General features: G+C 39.6%; 1 protein-coding gene across 1 annotated transcript in view; it reads left to right on the top strand.

The window, feature by feature from the left end:
• Nucleotides 1-21,947, top strand: part of EPSTI1 (epithelial stromal interaction 1) — a 114,870-nt gene that overhangs the window by 37,214 nt on the left and 55,709 nt on the right. The window contains exon 6 of the mRNA XM_056109872.1: nucleotides 5,386-5,459. Within this exon, the coding sequence (XP_055965847.1) occupies nucleotides 5,386-5,459 (74 nt within the window). The remainder of the gene's footprint in view (nucleotides 1-5,385; nucleotides 5,460-21,947) is intronic.

The raw sequence follows: 21,947 nt of genomic DNA, 5'->3' as shown, positions 1-21,947 counted from the left end.
CCCTCCTCTCTACCAGAGATGATGGTTAAATATCACTGCTTATAGCCCTAAATCAGGGGTGGGAGATTGTACCACATCTTGTGGTGCTGGGAGCTACTTCTGGCTCTATGCTTGGGGGTTGCTTCTGGTAAACATACAGTGCTGGGAATCAAACCATCTCTGCTGCTTGTGAAGTTAGCACCTTCACCCTTAGACTATTTCTCCAGCCCCATTTAGTTTTCTCTTAACATTTATGTCTCTTACATTTTTTTGGTTTTTCCTTTCCTCTTTGTTCTTTCTGCCCCAGTTGGAACTCACAATTGATGTCTAAATTACTGTGAGAACTACTCCATTGGCGTTCTTATCTGTGGTGCCTTTTGCATGTCACCCTCCACATTGCTTTCATGCTGCTTCAGAGAACATAATGGCTCATCATGGCCTCCAGTGAAGTCCAAATTTCTTTACTTAACACTTAGATTCTTATCTAATCATAATCTTTCTCTTTCTCAAGCTTAAATTCTTCTACTGATTTGACAACACACACTTTTCAGTTTATCCACGAGTTTCTTAGTGGTCCCTGAACTGACTTATTCTTTTTTGCCTCCCGTATTTGAAAATATTGTAAGATACAGGGATATCCTTTTCCTAATTAGGGCCTCCCTCCACCTGCCCATCACTGCCTTTGTGCGAACTAGAAACAGATTCTCCATCCAGGCAGTTAGTTCTGTGGGGATGGGTTGGTGATAGATGGTACCTTCTAGAGGAAGCCATGTCAGTTGCACTGAAGCTTGTCCCTTGAAAACAAGCTCTTTCTTTTATTTGGGTGCTCGTCTCTTGGAGACTCTGAGAAGGTTATGAGACCACTCTGCATAAAAATGACAATATTCATTGCTGAATGCTGACTTTACTTCCATCTTTTTCAGTACCCTCTGCTTGCTCTTCCCTAGGCAGAGGAAAATTCCTGTAATGTTCATAACTCCCATCTCCTGGAAAAGTCCTGCTTGTTTAAGGTTATACTAAAATTGTTCTCCCTCAGACACTAGGATCATTGGTGGTGGAGAATGGGCACTGGTGGAGGGATGGGTACTCAACCACTGTATGACTGAAACGCAAGCACGAAAGTTTGTAAGTCTGTAACTGTACCTTATGGTGGTTAGAATTAAAAATAAATTTAAAAAATCTTCTCTCTCATTAGGCCTGCGGTTCTCATTCTTTTATTTATTTGGGTGCCCATCACTTGGGGACTCTGAAAAAGCTATGAGACCACTCTGCATAAAAATGAGAATATTCAGCTGTGAACTTGAAGTCAGAAAGAACATTCTGAGTGTTGCTTAACTTTTCATCACTTTTCCTAGACTGGGCTCTACACGGAGAAGCACTGGATAAAGATGAAACTGTTGAGAGCACTTCTCAACTGCCCACTTCTGTTCTTTTCTCAATGTTTATTTTACATCATTTGCGAACCTCTACCTCCTATAATATATTTTATTGTTTATTTTTGAGTCAGGGCTGGACTGATAGCACAGCGGGTAAGGCGTTTACCTTGCACACAGCCTTGCACACGGGCTTGCACGTGGCTGACATGGCCCACCCAGGTTCGATTCCTCTACCCCTCTCGGAGAGCCCAGTAAGCTACTGAGAGTATCCCGCCCACACTGTAAAGCCTGCCAAGCTCCCCGTGATGTATTCAATATGCCAAAAACAGTAACAACAAGTCTCACAATTTGTTGTGAGATGTTACTGGTGCCCTCTCGAGCAAATTGATGAACAATGGGAGGACAGTGCTACAGTGCTATTTTTGAGTCAGAGAGATAGTACAAGTGGGTAGGACACTTACCTTGCATGCAGCTGATCTGGGTTCTATTCTTGGCATCATGTATGGCTCCCAGAGCACTACCAGGAGTAATCCTTGGGCAGAGAGCCAGGAGGAAGCCCTGAACACAGCAAGGTGTGTTCATCTATTTTTATTGTTGTCTGGGGATCATTCACAAAGGTGCTTGGGTGCCTTTCAGAGCCATACCCAGCCATGCCAGGAGGCCTAGTGGTGTCAGGGATTGAACTCAGGTCCTGACATGCAATAGGCAAGTGTTCTAGCACTTGAGTCACACTGCCATCACTGTTAACTTATCTATCCTCCCAGCAAGCCTCCCAAACTTTCTGTTTAATTTGTATTCCCAGCATCAACATAGCATCAAGCATATAATAGGTTTGTTGAAAAATAAGATTAAGTGATATTAAATACTTGTAAAAGTCACTAAGTTAGTGGTGGTTATTAGGTAGTTATCTAGGGCTTGGAGCGATAGCACAGCGGGTAGGGCATTTGCCTTGCACGCGGCCAACATGGCCGACCCGAGTTCGATTCCTCCGCCCTTCTCGGAGAGCCCAGCAAGCTACTGAGAGAGAGTATTCGATATGCCATACACAGTAACAACAAAGTCTCCAATGGAGACGTTACTGGGCCCGCTCGAGCAAATCGACGATCAACGGGAGGGCCTTTACCTTTACCTTTATCTAGGGCTTATTCTATAATTCTTTCTCCTGCTTTTCATGTTCTTGTTATTTTATGTTCTGCACTTGAGTCTACAAATGAACATACACCTCAGCGATCACTTAAGATCATGTTAACAGGAAACAAACAGTCTGATTAAGTCCAAATATTTTCATTTTTAATTTTAATTAAATCCATATCTTTGAATGTTTAGTGTATTAAACAGGTAACTGTTGTTACAAGTAAGTAACGAATACCAACTTGTGTGATAACTTGGGTGTTTTGTAAAATACTTCCCCATCAGATTTTGAGAGATAAATAAACCTTTGGACAGAATTTAACTGTTATGCTCTTATTGTTGTTAGTTGAATTCAGTGATAATCTTACTCAAGGCAATAAAACTGGTCTTCCAATTCTGACCTTGCTAAAGGATCACAGCCATTATCTCTAGATGCCTATGTGGTTTTTCTCACTGCTGTCAAATGAGCTTTCTAAATACTGGCTTAAGCAGTGCTTTCAGTAATTACTGCTTGTTTGCTGTTTATTACTTTTTTATTATTTTTTCACAGAGATGTATGGAAATCATGTTATGCATCAGTATTTTTTTCCAGGTTGAGATCTTGTTAGTTTTTTCTAAGTTATTGATTTATATACTATATTTGTTTCCTAGAACTGTGCTTCATCAATAACACATTTGATTTGTACTAAAATTAGTTTTCTTTTACTATAGTTACTTTTCTTGTTTATCCTAAAGGTTAAATCCACCATTTTACCTTTCAAAATAAAACTGTTAAGTAAAGTGTGAATGAAGACTTTCATGCATATGAATGATATGAAAAATTGCTCCCTCTTTCAAAGATGAAGCCAAGTTTATGTCAGAGTTTGGAAGTGATTTCCATTATTTCCTTCTCCGAGGTCTTTTCCAAGTCTTTTTTATTAAAGCAAATCCAGTTGTTTGCTGTCTCCTTGGAGTCACTTGAAACTAGTTATCTTCTATGGTGTAGAAATTATTTCAATTCTTCACAAATCTGTTGTCTAAGAATTTTACTTGTTTTTCATAGCGATAAAGGGTTTTTTTTATTTCTTTGTTAATGACAGTTATATCATAGCAAGCAAAAAGCAAATGTTCCTGGTTTTTATTTTAGTTGGAGTAGAATGTGCCAGAGCCATGGTGACAGTGATATTTAATACGAATCTTTTGTCTCTCGACTCTTTAAACAACTAATTAAAAAAAAGAAAACTATTTGTATTCAAGTGTATAGCTTTTAAAAATGACATTTACTGTTGAGTCTCTCAATAGATTTAAGTATTTGATTCTGAATCAGAGGAGAGTTGAGTTGGCTTATTGAAAATCTTTTCCAAAGTGAAGTGGAATGTGAGTGTATATGTAAATTTTTATGTGATGTTTAACCATGTGTTATCATTTTCATTGAACATACTTGGTGTGAAAATTTTGATTCCCTCAAAGAATGTTGAAAAAAGTTCTTTAGCTATACATATTGTGAGGGCTGGAGAGACAGTACAGTAGGTAAGACACTTGCTATACATGAGGCTGCCCCAGGCTTAACACTGTATATAATTGCCCAGACACTCCCAGGAATGATCTCTGAGAACAGAGCCAAGAGTAAGCCCTGAGTGTAGCTAGGTGTGGTCCAACTCCTCCTCACCTTCAAACAAAAACTAAGCTGAATATACTCATATTGTGGGCTGTATTCATGTATCTGGGCCTCAGAAACATTGTATCTCCTGTTTGAGTTTGCTGTACTAGATAAACCCATATTACTGGGCAAGTATCACTGGAGGTCCCCACTCCTGTATAATATGCACACTCATGCACACTCATATACACACACACACACACAGACGCATGTTGCTACCACTTGAACTAAAGAATAAAAATGTGGAATATTCTATGATAATACTAATCAGTTGGGAGAAGGGAACCATGGCAAGAACTTGGGGTCCTTAAATTTCAATGTAGTGGCCATTGTCAAAGTCACTAAATTAGTGGTGGTGGATCTAGGGCTCATTCTATAATTCTTTATAGAGGATATAGAGGGAAGAGGGGTTTCTCCTCCTCCTCCTCCTCCTCCTCCTCCTCCTCCTCCTCCTTTTCCTCTTCCTCCTCCTCCTCCTCCTCCTCCTCCTCCTCCTCCTCCTCCTCCTCCTCCTTCTCTTCTTTGGTTTTGGGTCACACCCGCTGATGCACAGGGGTTACTTCTGGCAGTACTCAGGGGACCATATGGGATGCTGGGAATCAAACCCGGGCTGACTGTGTGCAAGGCCCTACCTACTGTGCTATCACTCCAGCCCCAGGTATTTTCTTGGAATGCTAGTAGGGTATCATTTTGGAATCTTTTATTTTTGTGAGCCACACCCAGTATTGCTCAGGGCTTTCTCCTTGTTTGGCACTCAGGGATCACTACTAGCAGACTCCAGAAACTATGTAGGGTACTGTGCATCAAACGTGGGTTGGCCATGTGCAAGACAAGCAACCTATTTGCTGTACCTATTTGTCTCTGGCCCTCTCTGGACTCTTGAGGGCAGTGTGCCTCCAATGTCTAAAAGATTTTGGACTTTCACTGTCACTGTCACTGTCCTCCCATTGTTCATCGATTTGCTCGAGCGGGCCCAGTAACGTCTCCATCGTGAGATTTGTTGTTACCGTGTTTGGCATATTGAATATGTCACGGGTAGCTTGTCAGGCTTTGCCGTACAGGCAAGATACTCTCAGTAGCTTGCCAGGCTCTCCGAGAGGGACGGAGGAATTGAACCTGGGTTGGCCGGGCTGGCTGCGTGCAAGGCAAATGCCCTACCGCTGTGCTATCGCTCCAGCCCTTTGGACTTTAAATTTAAAAAAATTATGACTTGCTTAAAACTTCTCTAACAGACTACTTTTTTGATATTTTCAATTTCAGAGTAACAAACTAGAGGAGAAAAGAAGACTTCATGAAAACCTTAGAAAAGAGGCATTTAGAGAGCATCGACAATAGTAAGTCTAAGGGCTTTCTGACTTGATAGCAATCTTGTTCTACTTTTAAATTCTAGGTCATGGTAACTTCTGGAAAAATCTGGTATTGAAACATTGTCTGTTTAGTTATGTAGTTGAACTCTGCCATTATGTGAGATTCAAAAGTTAGAAACATTTATATTTGCCAAATTATTGTATAGTTAATTTATTAGAAATAATAATAATAAATTTGAAAAATTATCTATTCTAATAATTTAAGGGCTTAATTATTTAATAATTAAGTATTAAATGGTACTTCTTATTATGTTGACTTTCAAAATACTGACATAGAAGAAGAGTGATTGAAAAGGTGCAGCTGATAAGCGAAATGAGTCAGAAAGAGAGGGATAGACATAGAAAGATTGCATTCATCTGGGGAATATAAAGAAACAAAGTATGAGATTAATACCCAAGAATAAGTAAAGTAAAGTAAAGTAAAGGCCCTCCCGTTGATCGTCGATTTGCTCGAGCGGGCCCAGTAACGTCTCCATTGGAGACTTTGTTGTTACTGTGTTTGGCATATCGAATACTCTCGGTAGCTTGCTGGGCTCTCCGAGAGGGGCAGAGGAATCGAACTCGGGTCGGCCATGTTGGCCGCTTGTAAGGCGAACGCCCTACCGCTGTGCTATCACTCCAGCCCAAGAATAGCGGAGATCAACGCCAGAAGGATTACTCCATAGCTCAGAGGCCAGCCAGGCATTCTAGGGGAAAGGGCAGCTCAGATAGAGAAGGGAGCACCAAATAAAGGGTGTTTGGAGGATCCTCCCAGGAGGGGAGATGCGTGTTGAAAGTAGACTATGGACTGAACATGTTTGCAACTCAAAGCCTCTTTTGCAGACCACAACACTCAAAAGGAGAGAGAGAACACAAGGGATTGCCCTGCCACAGAGGCAGGGTGAGATGGGAGGGATGGGGGTGGGAGGGATATTATCTATGGTGGTGGAAAATGGGCACTGGTGGAGGGATGGGTATTTGATCATTGTATAATCGAAACCCAAGCACAAAAAATTGTAAATCTACAACTGTACCTCATGGTGTTTCACTAAAAATAAAAAAATAAAAGAAAAGAAAAGAAAAGAAAAGATTCAGCTGAAAAGAATTAGGACTCTATTATAATCTAGAAACCAAGTACTGTTACACACTTGTATGTTCATAGGCAAATATTGAGAAATCCTTTAGTAATTATGGCAAAACTCAAAATTGGTGATTATATACTGTTTTCCATTATAGTTTTTGAATAACAACCCGTAATAGGTAGAGATGGCCATTGATGGGATTACACAGCGCCAGGGGGCCAGTTGGTGGGTGTGACCCCCGCCTACTGGAATTTGGAAGATCTGGGTGGAGGATGCTCAGCCCTGATCAGAGTAGGCTTGAAGATCTCAGTCCCGGGATCCGCGTGCCTTTGTTCCTCTGCCAGTACCTTCATGTGTGCGGAGAGTGGTCTCAGCATGGTGGTGCCTGGTTCTGGAGGTCTTCGGCTGCCGGAGCCCTGGTCGGGGCGGGGAGAGACTCTGTGCTGTTCTCTTCCGGGAGCTGGGTTTTATAGTCCAAGACTCAGAGACTATAAAACCCAGCTCCCGGAAGCAACATCTTATTATCTCATTCCTACTTTGGACAAACTGGCAGGCTACCGAATGTAACCTGCCCACACGGCAGAGTCTGGCAAACTCCCTGTGGCGTACCCAATATGCCAAATACCAGTAACAATGAAGGGTCTCATTCTCCTAACTCTGAAAGAGCCTTGAATATGGCACTTTTTTAAAAAAAAATCTCAGGGCTAGGATGAAGGAGACGTTACTGGGGCCTGCTCAAGGCAATCAATGAATAACAGGATGGTTGTGATTGATTGATTGATTGAATAGGTAGAGAACATATTTTATATACTTTGATAGCACAGCAGTAGGGCATTTGCCTTGCACGCAGCCAGCCTGGCTGAGCTGGGTTTGATTTCTCTGCCCTTCTCAGAGAGCCCGGCAAGCTACCAAGAGTATCTTTCCCACGGCAGAGCCCGGCAAGCTACCCGTGACGTATTCAATATGCCAAACACAGTCACAACAAGTCTCAAAAAAAAAAATGGAGACATTACTGGGCCTGCTCGAGCAAATCGATCAATGACGGGAGGACAGTGTCTAATTCTACTGTTATACTGATAGCATAATGTTACACTATCTTTATTTTGTTTCTTTTTGTACAGGGTATAAAGAGAAACTTTTAGTTTTAAGTATCCACATTATCAGTACTAGGTTTAAAAACATAAATGAAATGAATGAACTATATTTTGAGTCCTATATTAAAACCACATGTGATAACAATTAAGGCCAAGGAAATCTGGGTTCAAAATCATAGCTCTATACCCACAGCTGTGACCTGGGGCAAAGAACTAAACCTTTGTGTGTTTTTTTTTTAATAAGAAAGGATACTCTCTCTGCCATAGACCATTTGCGAGAATTTAACATCTCATATAAATGTCATGGAAGTGCTTGAATTTTGTTGGAATTTGAAACTTTAGAGAAGTGTTTTTTGAAAGAAATCATACAACTTTTATTTTGCAGAGATGGTACTGAAATTTTAGTCCCACCAGAAATTTCTACTAAAAATTTAGAAATTGATTTTCTTCTTGGATTATTCTGCTTCATTCTCTCTTTACATCATCATTACTCATTTTCAGAATTTAAGATTATAAGGTTATTGGATTGGGCATATGTGTGACTCCCAAAAGTATGTCCTACTCCAAGTACAAAGACCGGTGGTTTTCCCTTTCTACTGAAATCATACTGCAGCTCCTTCTTGCTTTAAGATTCAGAAGTAAGGATGAAAAAAATTATTAATAACAACAAAAATTTTTCACTTCCCCTTAGAAAGGTTCTTGACCCAGGCCATAAAATAAAAATGAGGGGTCAGGGGCGATAGCACAGCGTGTAGGGCATTTTCCTTGCACATGACTGACCCAGGTTTGATTCCCAGCATCCCATATAGTCCTCCATGCACTGCCAGGAGTAATTCCTGAGTGCATGAGCCAGGAGTAACCCCTGTACATCGCCAGGTGTGACCCTAAACGGAAATAAAATAAAATAAAATAAAAAAATAAAAGTGAAAAATGGGTGGCAGGTAAGATCAGCGCAGATTTCAATGCTAATAAATAATGTTCTCCTTTGTAAAACAAGCAGTGCCCTATTTAATCCTAGAGTCAGTCTGTCTTTCTTCACTCTTCTCTTGAGGGAGTCATTAAGGTGAAGGAATTAGAGGGATCAAACGTCAGGAGAAAAGGACTGTCTGACAGAGAGGAGGTAGGGAGGGAGAGGATGAGAGGAAAAGAGGGAAGGAAGAAGGAAGACAGAGAGACACAGAGAGACAGAAGTGGCAAGAAAACAATAGATTAAGATATTAAGGTTTGGGGGCCAGATAGTATCAGGGGATAATGCACTTGCCTCGCATGCAGTTGACCCAGTTGAATCCCCAGCCTCTACACATCATCCCCAATGCAATGTCAGGAGGAGCACTGAACTGCAAGTAATCCATGAACATTGCCGGATGTGACCCCAAAACCAAAAAAAAAAAGAAAAAAGGGGACACTAAGGGCATTTATATCTCCCCTTCAAAGGTTCAAAATGAGAGTTTATTTCTAGGCCCAATTAGAGGAGTCGAGCGAGTTAAGTGAAAGCCACGGGAGCATTCATAGCCGAGAGTCACAAGAACAAATGTCTTTGTCCCGAGACATCCCAGTTTTACACTGGAAAAGGGAAAGTTACGCTTATACTGCTGGGTGTTAGGTATAGAATTGGGAAGCTGAAGAAGTCTGTTCTCAGGAGAGTCTTAGACTGGTAAAGGATAAGATATTGGTGGGAAGTTTTTTTGTCCAGTCTTTCTTTCATAGTCTTTCAGCTTCTAGAGCTGTGTTTTACTAAATCTAAGAAATGACTCTCCCTTTTCTGTAAAGGAAAAAAATAAGTTCTACCTTCAGCCACCTCACACACTATCAGTGGAGCTGAATTCAATTACACGCACATTTCACTCTCACTCTTTCTTTGGCTTATCTTGAAAGTCCCTGTTAACCAGGAAAAAGAGAAGTTGGCTGAAAATGAGGAGTATCTAAAATTGATTTTTAAAGCCTATTGAGAAACGTAAAAAATATCTCTGTGATTTTTTTCAAGTGTATTTTGTTTTAAATTACTACTTTTGAAATTAAATGACCAATAGCTTCTGGCATGAATAAACAGGGCTTAGCTAGAAATATAAAATGGACATCTTAGAAAAGATGATTTCTTTACATAACAATCCTTTATCATATTTTCTTAGAATGAGTTTGTGGGGGGAAATTTGTTGAATTTTGATAACTTAAAGGTTTCAATAAACTAATGGCCTTTTCCCATCTTTTCCTCCTCCAAATTAGATTCTCTTGCAGCTGTAAAAACTAAGGAATGCAAAATAGCAAAGTAGAAACACAAATAAGAAATTCTTTTGAATTAGTCAATACTTCACATCTTTGCTAGTTTCAGTATGCTGTAATAATATGGCTCAAATAGCAAACTAGGGGAAGATGTGCATACACACGTGTGTGTGTGTGTGTGTGTGTGTGTGTGTGTGTGTATGTGTGTGTATGTGTGTGTGTTTCCCAGCAGAGAAGGGCAATCATGGACTGGGGCAAAGAGTGAATCCAAGATGTTGGAGAAGAAGATCCCGATAGTATCCTGGGGCACCATCAGAAGAATCTTAATGTACTCTTTCTTAACACCTTGTTTCTGACTTTGTTCATTTGCTTCTGATTATTTTTAGTGTTGTCAATTATTTAGCTAACAGGCAGAAAACTAGGCTTTTATTGACATCCAAAGGGACTCTCCTGAGTGTAATAATGAAGGCAGTTTATTGAATGCCTGTGAGGTTGCTTTCTAATTGTACGCATTAATCTGCCCATGCAAGCTGGCTGAAAATACACAAGCAGATTGCGCGTGCAGATGGAGCACACAGGATGGCTTTTATGAAAAGACCTCTGGAATGTACTGCTACAGGACTGTCTCTTCCTTAAAAATCGAAGGACTGTGACTATTTCAGTTGGCGGTTGAGAGTAGACCTGATTAATGGTGCATCAAGTCGGCTGCTCTGGCTGGAAACAGGCTCAAATTTCACAATTTAGAATTGGTTCTAGAATTCTTGTGCCTGAAAGCAAAGGGTGGAAGTAGGCGTCTATTCTTGCAGTGTTGTTGCCAGTTTTATTCTTATTTACTACTTGTGAAATGCCAAATATGATACTTTGAGACTTTCCAAGATGGCTTTTTCTATCACTATTTCTGATAGATTTGAGGATGTGAAGTAATGACAAATACCTTTGTGCTTTATATATATATATATATATATATATATATATATATATATATACCAGTCACGGTCCTCCTGTTGTTCATTGATTTGCTCAAGCACGCCCAGAGACCCAGTAACGTATCCATCATGAGACTTGTTGTTACTGTGTTTGGCATATCGAGTACGTCACGGGTAGCTTGCCAGGCTCTGCCGTGCGGGTGAGATACTCTCGGTAGCTTGCCAGGCTCTCCGAGAGGGGGGAAGGAATTGAACTCGAGTCGGCCGTGTTGGCTGCGTGCAAGGCAAACGCCCTACTGCTGTGCTATTGCTCCAGCCCATACATGTATATATGTATGTAATCATAGAGAAGATATTGTGAATTTGCTTAAAACATTAAGTAAAATATAAATATTAGCATTAAAATGTTTCAGTGGTGAGACTGGGATATAATTCAGTGGTACACTGCATGTCTGTGAAGACCTGAGTTTTATCAGTAGAACTTCAAAACAAAACAAAGCAAAACAAAAAAGCAAATGCTAATTACTTTGTTTATTTATTTTTGGTTTAGGGTCCACACCTGATTCTGTGCTCAGGGATTACTCCTGACAATGCTCAGGGGACCATATGTGGTGCTGGGGATTAAACCTGGCTCAGCTATCTGCAAGACAAGCACCTTTCCCACTATACTGTCTCTCCAATCCTTATGCTAATTTCTTTTGAAGATTTCAGTTGTTTTCTTTGAAATGTTTTAAAGCTTTTTTTTAATTGATTGAGGTACTGTGGTTTATTATATTGTTAATGTTATTCCCATGCACATAATTCCAGCACCACACTCATCACCTCCTTTCTCGCCAGAAGTTTTTTGATTTGACTTACAATACTTTTAATGGTAGGGCTTCATGCAAACAATATTTCAATACTACATTCTTCTATATTATTTTTCGAATAGTGCTTTTAGTTTTGTGGCAGTACCATTGGTACCAGGAGCTACTTCCAATGTGATTCTTGGGGGTCTTTGGGGTTAATCCTGGTGGTGTTTGGGGAAGGGATGAAACCCAATCCGCCTTCATGCAGAGAACATGCTTCAGACATCCAGGCTATCTCTCTAGCCCATCTAGTAATGTTTATTTATATGGATATAGGGACAGGTTTGGCATTATTTAACCATATATGTATGTGGAAGTCAGAATTAAGTTAGGATGCATTGGGGGGCTATTAGAAACACTTTATAGATTAATAAAAAATGTTCTGTTAACGATTTGCTGGAACAAAGAAATGATCTATCTTAGGGCAGTGATGTAGCTCAGTTGATAGAGCTTCTGCTTCGCATGTATGAGGCCCTAGGTTTGATCCCTGGAACTTAAAGGAAAACAAACCTTGAAATGTTAACCTGCAGCAATAATTGTTAAATCTAATATCACATACATTTGTTTAGCACTGTAGCACTGTGCTTCCATTTTTCATCGATTTGCTCGAGCAGGCACCAGTAACGTCTCTATTAGACGCGAGACTTGTTGTTACTGTTTTTGGCATATTGAATACACTATGGGGAGCTTTCCAGGCTCTGCCATGCAGGTGGAACACCCTCAGTAGCTTGCCAGGCTCTCCAAGAGGGAGGGAGGAATCGAACCCGGATCGGCTGCGTGGAAGGCAAACACCCTACCTGCTGTGCTATCTCTCCATCCCACTTCTGACACATTTGTTTTATTTTAAAAAATATGAAATGCTTCTATACAGATTTAATGCAGACCCTATCAAGATAGTCATGACATTTTTCAAAGAAATAGACAAAATACTCCTGAAATTCTTATCTAACAATAAACCCCCATGGATAGCTAAAGAAATCCTTGGGAAAAACAAGATGGGTGGCATCAGCTTCCCCAGCTTCAAACTGTATTATAAAGCAGTCATAATTAAAACAGCATGGTATTGGGCTAGACACAGACCTGCAGACCAATGAAACAGAGTAGACTATTCTGTCACAGACTCTCAAATATATGATCACTTAATCTTTGATAAAGGAGCAAGAAAAGTGAAGTGGAACATGGAAAGCCTCTTCAATAAGTGGTGCTGGGAAAACTGGACAGCTAAAAAACTGCAAAAAAAAATGAACTTTAACCTCTGTCTTAATGCCAGGCACAATAGTCAGATCAAAGTGGATTAAAGACCTCAATATCAGACCTGAATCCATAAGGTACATGGAGGGAAATATAGGCAGAACCCTCCATGACATTGAAGCTAAAAGCATTTTTAAGGATGAAACACCACTGACCAAGTAAGTGGAAACAAATATAAACAAATGGGAGTACATTAAACTAAGAAGCTTCTCCACTTCAAAAGAAATAGTGACCAAAATACAGAGAGAGCCCACAGAATGGGAAAGACTATTTAACCAATACCCATCGGATAAGGGATTAATATTCAGGATATATAAGACACTAGTAGAATTGTACAAGAAAAAAACCTCCAACCCCATCAAAAAATGGGGAGAAGAAATGAACAGAAGTTTCCTCAAAAAAGAAATACAAATGGCCAAAAGGCACATTAAAAATGCCCTACATCGCTAATCATCAGGTAGATGAAAATCAAAACAACAATATCATATCATATCATACCACAGAGACTGGCACACATTCAAAAGAACGAAAGCAACCAGTATTGGAGTGGATGTGGGGAGAAAGGGACACTTTCACTGTTGGTGGAAATACCGATTGGTCCAGTCTTTTTGGAAAACAATATGAACATTTCTTCAAAAACTAGAAATTGAGCTTCCTTATGCCCCCACAATACCACTTCTGGGAATATATCCCAAGGGTGCAAAAAAGCACACCAGAAATGACATATGCACCTGTATGTTCATTGTAGCACTGTTCACAATAGCCAGGATCTGGAAACAACCCAAGTGCCCGAGAACAGATGACTGGATAAAGAAACTTTGGTACATCTACACAATGGAATACTATGCAGCTGTTAGGAGAGATGAAATCATGAAATTTGCTTATAAGTGGATGGTCATGGAGAGTATCATGCTAAGTGAAATGAATCAGAAAGAGAGGGACAGATATAGAATGCTTCACTCAATTGGGAAATATAAAGTAACATGAGACTGACATCCAAGGACAGTAGAGACAAGGGCCAGGAATATTGCTCCATAGTTGGAAGCCTGTCTCATGAGCTGGGGGAGAAGACAGCTGGAATAGAGAAGGAATCACTAAGTCAGTGATGGATGGAGGAATCATTTGGGATGGGAGATGTGTGCTGAAAGTAGATAAAGGACCAAATTTGATAGTCTCTCAGTATCTATATTGCAAACCACAATGCCCAAAAGTAGAGAGAGAGTATGCAGGAAGTTGTCTGCTATAGAGACAGAGGGAGGGTTGGAAACAGGGAAGGGGTATACAGGGGACATTGGTGGTGGAAAATATGCACTGGTGGAGGGATGGGTGTTCGATCATGGTACGGCTGAAAATAAAACATGAAAGTTTTGTAACTATATCTCATAGTGATTCAATGAAAACTAAATGAAGGGCTTGTTTCTTTCAAATAAGTTGTTATATTGAGAAGCTGTAGAGTACCAGGGGTATTAGGCTAATTATGAACAGGTCTTTCATTTAACATTTAGATCAGTCCTGATGCATTAGGAATGTTTAATTTGCCTCAGGTCAAGAAAGTTGTCTATAGTCACAGAGACAGTGACCAAGCCACACACTTGTCCTGAGATTGGGAGGTGAGGAATAATAGGTAATTTAGAGACATAAAGTACTTTAAAGATCATAATTATTTTTCTTGAAGGAGGTGACAATCTCTGGAGTGACATATGAGGTACTTGTGGACCTTGGGTAAGTCAGTTCAGAGAGGTTTGGGCAAATTTGACTTGTTTCTTTCTACTGTGATCTATATTTTGCCAAGAGTAGATGAATGAAAAACAGGGTAATTTTGCCAGCTTTCTCTGGTTTTCATCATATATGAATGGCATTCTTCCCCAGAACCCACAGTGGATTAGGATGAGTACCATGTTTACACTTACACAGGACTAATGGGTTTTAATGATCTTTTCTAGCTATAATCTAATTCTAGATAACAGTTTCTAAAATTCTCAAGGGAGAGGAGATTTTGTCCTTAAAATTTGAGCTGGAAAAATTCCTGGAATCAAGCTCATTCCCAGGCAGGATCTGACTTATTTCTAAAGTGCCAAACTCAACATGGCACCTGGCTTGTCGCTTGCAACATTGAGAAATTTCATTCCTGTCCTTGGAGCAATGAATCTCTTTATTTCCATTTGAATTATAGTGTGATTAGTTCCTAGGAGGCACATCTTTATCTATTTTAGTTCCTGAGTGCAGAAGATCCAGGCAGGTCTGCTGAATGTGCACACTTAGGCCCCAGGTTTGTCTCCTAATATCCTCACAAAACTTCTAATGCCTTTCCTGGGACCTTCCTCAGGACAACTAATGGCTGAATGGATCCCTTCTCCATATGCTAAGCTTAAATTTCAACTCACTTTTTATCATCTGAGTGAGGTGAATTGAAAGTCATGCTACTCATAACTTTCCATCTTAAGCTAATGAAGTAAACCTAAAGATACAAAAATACTCTATTTTCAGTGCTAGACTGAAGTTTATATGAGGTCTGATCTAAGAAAATCTCTTCCTACTAAGTGGTAGATCATCTGGATGGTTAAGATGGCATCATAATTTTTACCCTCTATGCATTCCTCCTGCAGATGGTCCAGATAGTGTGCACAAGCTCATTTTTCACTCTTCCTGCCATGACCTTTCTACCAATGTGTTTGTCATAGGCCCTTTATAATATAATTGTTATCTCCTTCCATCCCCTGAACCATTTGAATGATTTTATTATCAACCATCTCTTGAGTGTTTGGCTTGTTTATCAGGTTCCTTAGTTCCCTGTTCAAAAAACCTCAGCTATTTCCCATTGCTTCTCAAATGAATTGTGATTTAGCCACACCATGGGGAAGTGGGTCACTTTCGTAAGAAAGTGTCTGATCAGTGTTAGAGGATTTGGGCTTGTGCTAGGTGGTTTGTGGGAAGAGGACTACAGGAGTACGGCTTAGGGGGCTGGAGTAGGTAGGTGCTTGCCTTACATGCTGCTGACTTGGGTTTCATCCCTGTCACCCCAAATGGTCTCCTGAGCCACACCCCAAGTGTGATCTCTGAACACAGAGCCAGAAGTAAGTTCTGAACACCACTTGGGTGTGATAAACCTTCCTCCCCCCACCACACCTTTCCCACCCCATAAAAAAAGGAAGAAGATGGAAGGAAAGAAGAAAGGAAGGAAGGGAAGGAAGGGTGGGAGGGAGGGAAAGAAGGAAGGAAGGAAGGAAGGAAGGAAGGAAGGAAGGAAGGAAGGAGCTATAAGGAGGTTTGGCTCTGGGTGGACTATTATCAGAAAGTTGTGGTATTTGTGTTTTGTGTTTTGCTAATTTATCTAACCAAAGGAAAGATTAGAGTGAAACTGATTATCTAAGTGACCAAGAAGGAGCAACCACTCGTAGTTTTCAGGTTTTTTGCTTGTTTTGTCTTTTTCCAGGATTCATGAGGTTCACGCATTTTCATTGTTATTCAAACATCTCAATGAATGGTCTTATTCTTATCACAATCTGAATGACTGCTTCTATGTTGAAACTTTATAAAAGTACATTAACATTTTAGAGGAGCCTACCATAGTCTCACTGAGTGCCAGCCTAGCTTATGGCTGTCAGGGACAGCATCTATATCTCCTGTTTGAATTAGTAATTTTGGTAAAAGGAAAAAGTTGACTTAAGCTTAGTATCCCTACATTATCTCAGCATTATTGCCTGCTTGGGTGGGCAGTTGGGCTTAGACTACCAGGGCTCACCTAAACCTCCTGCCGTACTAGCTGAACATTCTTTAACCTCCTTGTAATTGCTTTAACCTTTGTTTCCTCATGGAGACTGTAGGGTGAGGCCAGGAATAGGAATTAACTCAAAATTACTGGAATTCACATAAGCAGTGAACACAGTGCTCAGAGGAAGTATCACCAAGCAAGGAGAGCAGAGGACAGAAAATGAGTAGCAGACTATGACCTTTCCCCCAGTGGAAGTGCTTAAGAACCTCTTTTGGAATCAAGAGATTCACTATGATGGCCCTTAAGCCCAATAAATGCTTATGGTAAATACAGTGTGCCCAGGGGTATATACTCTCCTATCCTGGACACAAGGTACATGCACAGAAGATATTCATCACTGCTATGTGAGTTCTAAGCTTTATTATTAGAAGCCTCATTGTTAAAAGTTGCCAGAAAATGAGGTGTGAAAAATAAACAAACAAAAATGTCATGGTACTGGAGACATAGTACAGTGGGAAGGGTACTTCCCTTGCACATGGCCGACCCAGGTTCAATCTCTGGCATCTCATGTGGTTCCAGGAATCACCACAAGGAGTGATTTCTGAATGCAGAGCCAGGAGTAACCAGTGAACATTGATGGGTGTTCAAACTCCCCCAACCCCAAATGATTGTCATATAGTCAAATATATTATTTCTTTTTTCTTTTTTTAAGAATTAATATTATTGGCCAGGAAGATAATTCTAAGTTTTGGCACACATATTTTTACAGATCGGGGCCTGAGTTTGATCCCCAGCATCACATGGTTCTCTGACTACCAGTGAAGTGATCCTGGTAACCCCCAGCATGGCTCAGTTTGAGATATTCTGCCTTGCTGGGTGCAAGCACTGAACTCTCTGGCCATTGATCAAACATTGCTTGAAGTCATTCTGGGACCCCTGAGCATTACTTGGAAGATCTTTCACTCTCCAAAACAAAAATTGGCATTATCAAATTAAAATAAATGGATTTTAGTTGAGGTACAAGGAAAAGCATGGGACAGGAAGTAAAATGATTTTTTCCTTGGATGAGTGAATGTTTGGAGACTCCAGATGTTGGTGGAAAAAATAAGTGGTATTTAATAATTACAAGTAAAATACGATGACTTTAATTATATTACATATACAAATAGGATTTATAGCATAAAAATTGGAGAACAGAGAAAATTTGATCACTACTTCAAAAAACATAAAGGAATGTGGAAGTTTTATTATAAGTAATAGGTTGACAATTAAACATTACATAGGTCAAATTTCCTGTGTCGCAGAAAATTCAATAAAATTTAAAAATCTAATTATGCTGTTAGAAAAAAAGAGGTATTGATAAAACAAAAGACTTGAATGTAAAGGCATGGAAAAGATATCTATAAATGCTAACAAAAGAAGGCCGATTTAGTAATATTAATATGATAAAAATTGAATTCAAGGTGAAAAGCAATGAAGAGGATAAAGGATATTTTATCTGATAAAATATGTAATCCAAAAGAAAATGTGAGTCATAAATTTTTATCAACACAGATTTAAAAAATGTAAAGCCGTTAAATCTACAATAATACAGATTATGCATTTATCAAATTTCCCCTTTATTTAACTAATTCTTTATAGACATTAGAAGATTAAGTGAACCAAAAGACTACAAAGAAATAGAAGATTTTGATAGCAATGTTTCAGCATGATTATTTAGATGTATCAATAAGGTACTGTATCCAGCATATGAAGATGTATGTTCTTTATAAATACTAATTGTACTGCTTTGACCATAACTAAGACCTCAAAGACTTTCACCAATGTCCCAAATCCAAGGAAATCACTATCTCTGAGAAAAATGGAGTGAAATTAGATATCAGGCAACAAGATTCTTTGATATTTACCCATTTTAACTTCTAAAAATCACTCTTTCTCCTTCTTGGTATCTACCCCAAAGCCTCAGAGCACTGTTTTGAAATGACATTTGTGCTTTTATGTTCGTTGCAGCACTATTTACAGTATCCAAGATCTGGAAGCAGCTCAGGTATCCAAGGCACAGATGCATGAATAAAGAAATTATGGTATATAAACACAACAGAATACTACACATCTCTAAGTAAAGATGAAATTATATAATTTTCCACCATGTGAATGAAACTAGAGGGTATCATGCTAAGTGAAGTCAGTTATAAGGAGAGGGGCAAACAGAATGATCTCTGTCATATGTGAGATATAAAGAAACAGAGTGGGAGAATATCAAATGCCCAAAGGCATTTGTTGAAGCTGAGAGTTGGTCTATGGAACAGCTGCACTAAGAATAGGGAGTGGCGGGTGTGGGTGGAAAGGTACCTTGGGACATTGAGGGAGGAAAGTGGACATTCTGGTAGTGGGTGTGGTGCTGGGACATTGTATGCATACAACTGTCATTAACAGTATTGTAGGTCATGATGCTTCAATAAAAATTGAGAGAAATTTTCCTTTCAAAGTGACTATTGGGGAAAAATTAATGCCAAAATAGAAATTGCAAGTTACTGGATACAAATGAATTTTTAAAATTCAAGTATCCCATTTGGTCCTAAAAGCAATTAGTAACAATAGAAATTGAGAATGAAGCATTTAACTAAGGATCATAACTATAAAGTGAGTATAAATATTAATGGATAGAAATGGAGGGTCTAGAAACATGGTAAAAGGTAAAGGTAAAGGCCCTCCCGTTGATCGTCGATTTGCTCGAGCGGGCCCAGTAACGTCTCCATTGGAGACTTTGTTGTTACTGTGTCTGGCATATCGAATACTCTCGGTAGCTTGCCGGGCTCTCCGAGAGGGGCGGAGGAATCGAACTCGGGTCGGCCATGCTGGCCGCTTGTAAGGCGAACGCCCTACCGCTGTGCTATCGCTCCAGCCCCCTCTAGAAACATGAATAAATGTATTATTAGGACACTAGTTGTTGACAAAAACAGTTTTTAAAAATGTGTCAAACTTTGTTGATTTAATTGATCAACAGTTAAAATGTAATAAGTGTTATATTTTGTGGTGTAAATTTCTAAGTGATATACAAAAATTTAGAAGCAATATGACTTATGTAAGTAATTATGGAAAACTCAGTGAATAACTTTACAAGAGAGTCATCATCTAAGAAAAGGAAATGAGCTCATAATTAATAGACAAAACTTCCCAAAGTCTTACATGCTTTGAATACTTTTGAAAAACCGACAAAGGATTTGAATAGCAGTTAAGAAAAAATATGTAGGCTCATGAGATGGCTGGAAGGGCTGAAGTATGTGTCTTGCATGTAGGATCCCCCAAGCACCATCAGAAGTGATCCTTTAGCAATGAGTCATGAGTATCTCCAAGAATTTCTAGGTGTGCACCCAGACCCCCAAAAATGTCCAAAGAAAGAAAATAAATATAACTCGATAAAAATAATGACAGAAACACTCATTACTGGCAAGAGAAACAGTTTTTTCTTAAAAAAATCTTATGACAATGACAAAAATGTGAATGTATTAGTATGCATAGCATCATAAAAAGCACTTTCACTTACAGATTTAACAGTAAGCTCCTGAGTGCCAGAAATATACTACAGTGAGTGGGTATTTGCCTTGCATGTGCAGCTGACCCAGGTTTGATCCCTGCATCCTATGTGGTTTCCCATGCACCATTGGGAGTGATTCCTGAGTGCAGAGCCAGGAGTAACCCTTGACCAAAACCCAAACAAATAAACAGTGAGTACCTAGTATAGAGTCTGATACTGAAACTATTAAGTATTATCTTAGATTATAAGGTCCTAGGAATTTACTGCAAATACAGCAAATAGGGCACCCTGACAAAATGTGGAAATTCAGAGAATAAGCTGACAAGGAAATATGTAGGATAATAGACTCTTAAATTCGTATGAGAGAATTATAGCGCTCAAGATAGGGTACATTGATGAAAAATGGTGAGACAGAGCAGGAGAAGGGAGGATCTCCTTATCATATAGGAAAGACCCAACTTGGAGAGGATGGTCTTTGAGCTGAAGATAGAAGCATGAGAAGGAATCAGCTTTGCTGAGACCCAGGGAAGAAGGGCCTAAGGGAGAAGACAGCACACATTGTGCTGAATAACCTGAACAAAAGGAATGTATTTGACTTGAAGCGAACAAAAGAGGATCATGAAATTGACAAGATAGGAGTTAGAGCATTCGGGCCTTAGCACTGAGTCTTATCACAAAAGGAAGACCTTTCAAAGAGATTGCTTTTCCTGGTTAAAGAAATGACTACCTTTCTATGTCTGTCCCTCTCTTTCTGACTCATTTTACTTAGAAAGATTGCACTCATTTGTGGAATATGAAGTAACAGAATAGTAGAGTAACACCCAAGAACAGTAGAGATAAGTACCAGGAGGATTACTCCACAGCTTAGAAGCTGGCCTCACATGCTGGGGGAAAAGGCAGTTCAGATAGAGAAGGGATCACCCAAGTAAAGGGTGCTAGGAGGGCCTGCTCGGGATGGGATATGCGGGCTGAAAGTAGACTATAGACCAAACATGATGGACACTCAATACCTATATTGCAAACCACAACACCCAGAAGGAGAGAGAGAGCAGAGGAGAATGCCCTGCCACAGAGGCAGGGTGGGATGGAGGGGACAGGATGCTGATGGTGGGAGGGATGCTGGGACCACAGGTTGTGGAAAATGTGCACTGGTGGAGGGATGGGTACACGATCATTGTATGACTGAAATGCAAGCATGAAAGTTTGTAAGTCTGTAACTGTACCTCATGGTGATTCACTAATAAAAAATTAAAAAGAAACAAACAAATAGAAAAAAGAAATGACTACCCTATTTGCTGTGTGGATAGTAGAACTGATGAGGCAAGAACAGAAATGCAGATGACAGTGAAAATGTGGTATGTTGGTGATACAAAATTGGAAATTAACAAGTGAATATAAAACTATGAAAATTAAGTAAAGTCATTTAAGAAGAAGTTATATATTTGGCAAGAGGACTGGGGATTAAACCTAGAGGGTCTCTATCAATATAAATTAGGTATGTATGAAAGAGCATCTGAGAGGTGTAATATCATGGAAATCAAGACATTGTATTATCAAAAAAGGAGTAATTCATCAATTCTTCATTGCTGTTGAAAGGTTAAAGAGAGTATGATCCTTGGATATGACAATAATGAAGTCATTTGTGATTGATCTTCATAGTAATAATTTGGGTATAATATTGGGATAGAGCCTGCATAGAGTGGATTCTGGAGTAAATGTGGATATGGAAAGAGACATGATACTTATCAAAAGCTCTTGAATTATTTGAAAACGAGAGCAGCAGAATGAAACAGCAACTGGCCAAA

The sequence above is a fragment of the Sorex fumeus genome, unplaced genomic scaffold (assembly GCF_029834395.1).
Source record: "Sorex fumeus unplaced genomic scaffold, SorFum_2.1 ptg000008l, whole genome shotgun sequence".
NCBI classification, from domain to species: Eukaryota; Metazoa; Chordata; class Mammalia; order Eulipotyphla; family Soricidae; genus Sorex; species Sorex fumeus.
The sequence above is the reverse complement of the archived record's forward strand: the minus strand, read 5'-3'. Positions and strand labels throughout refer to the sequence as shown.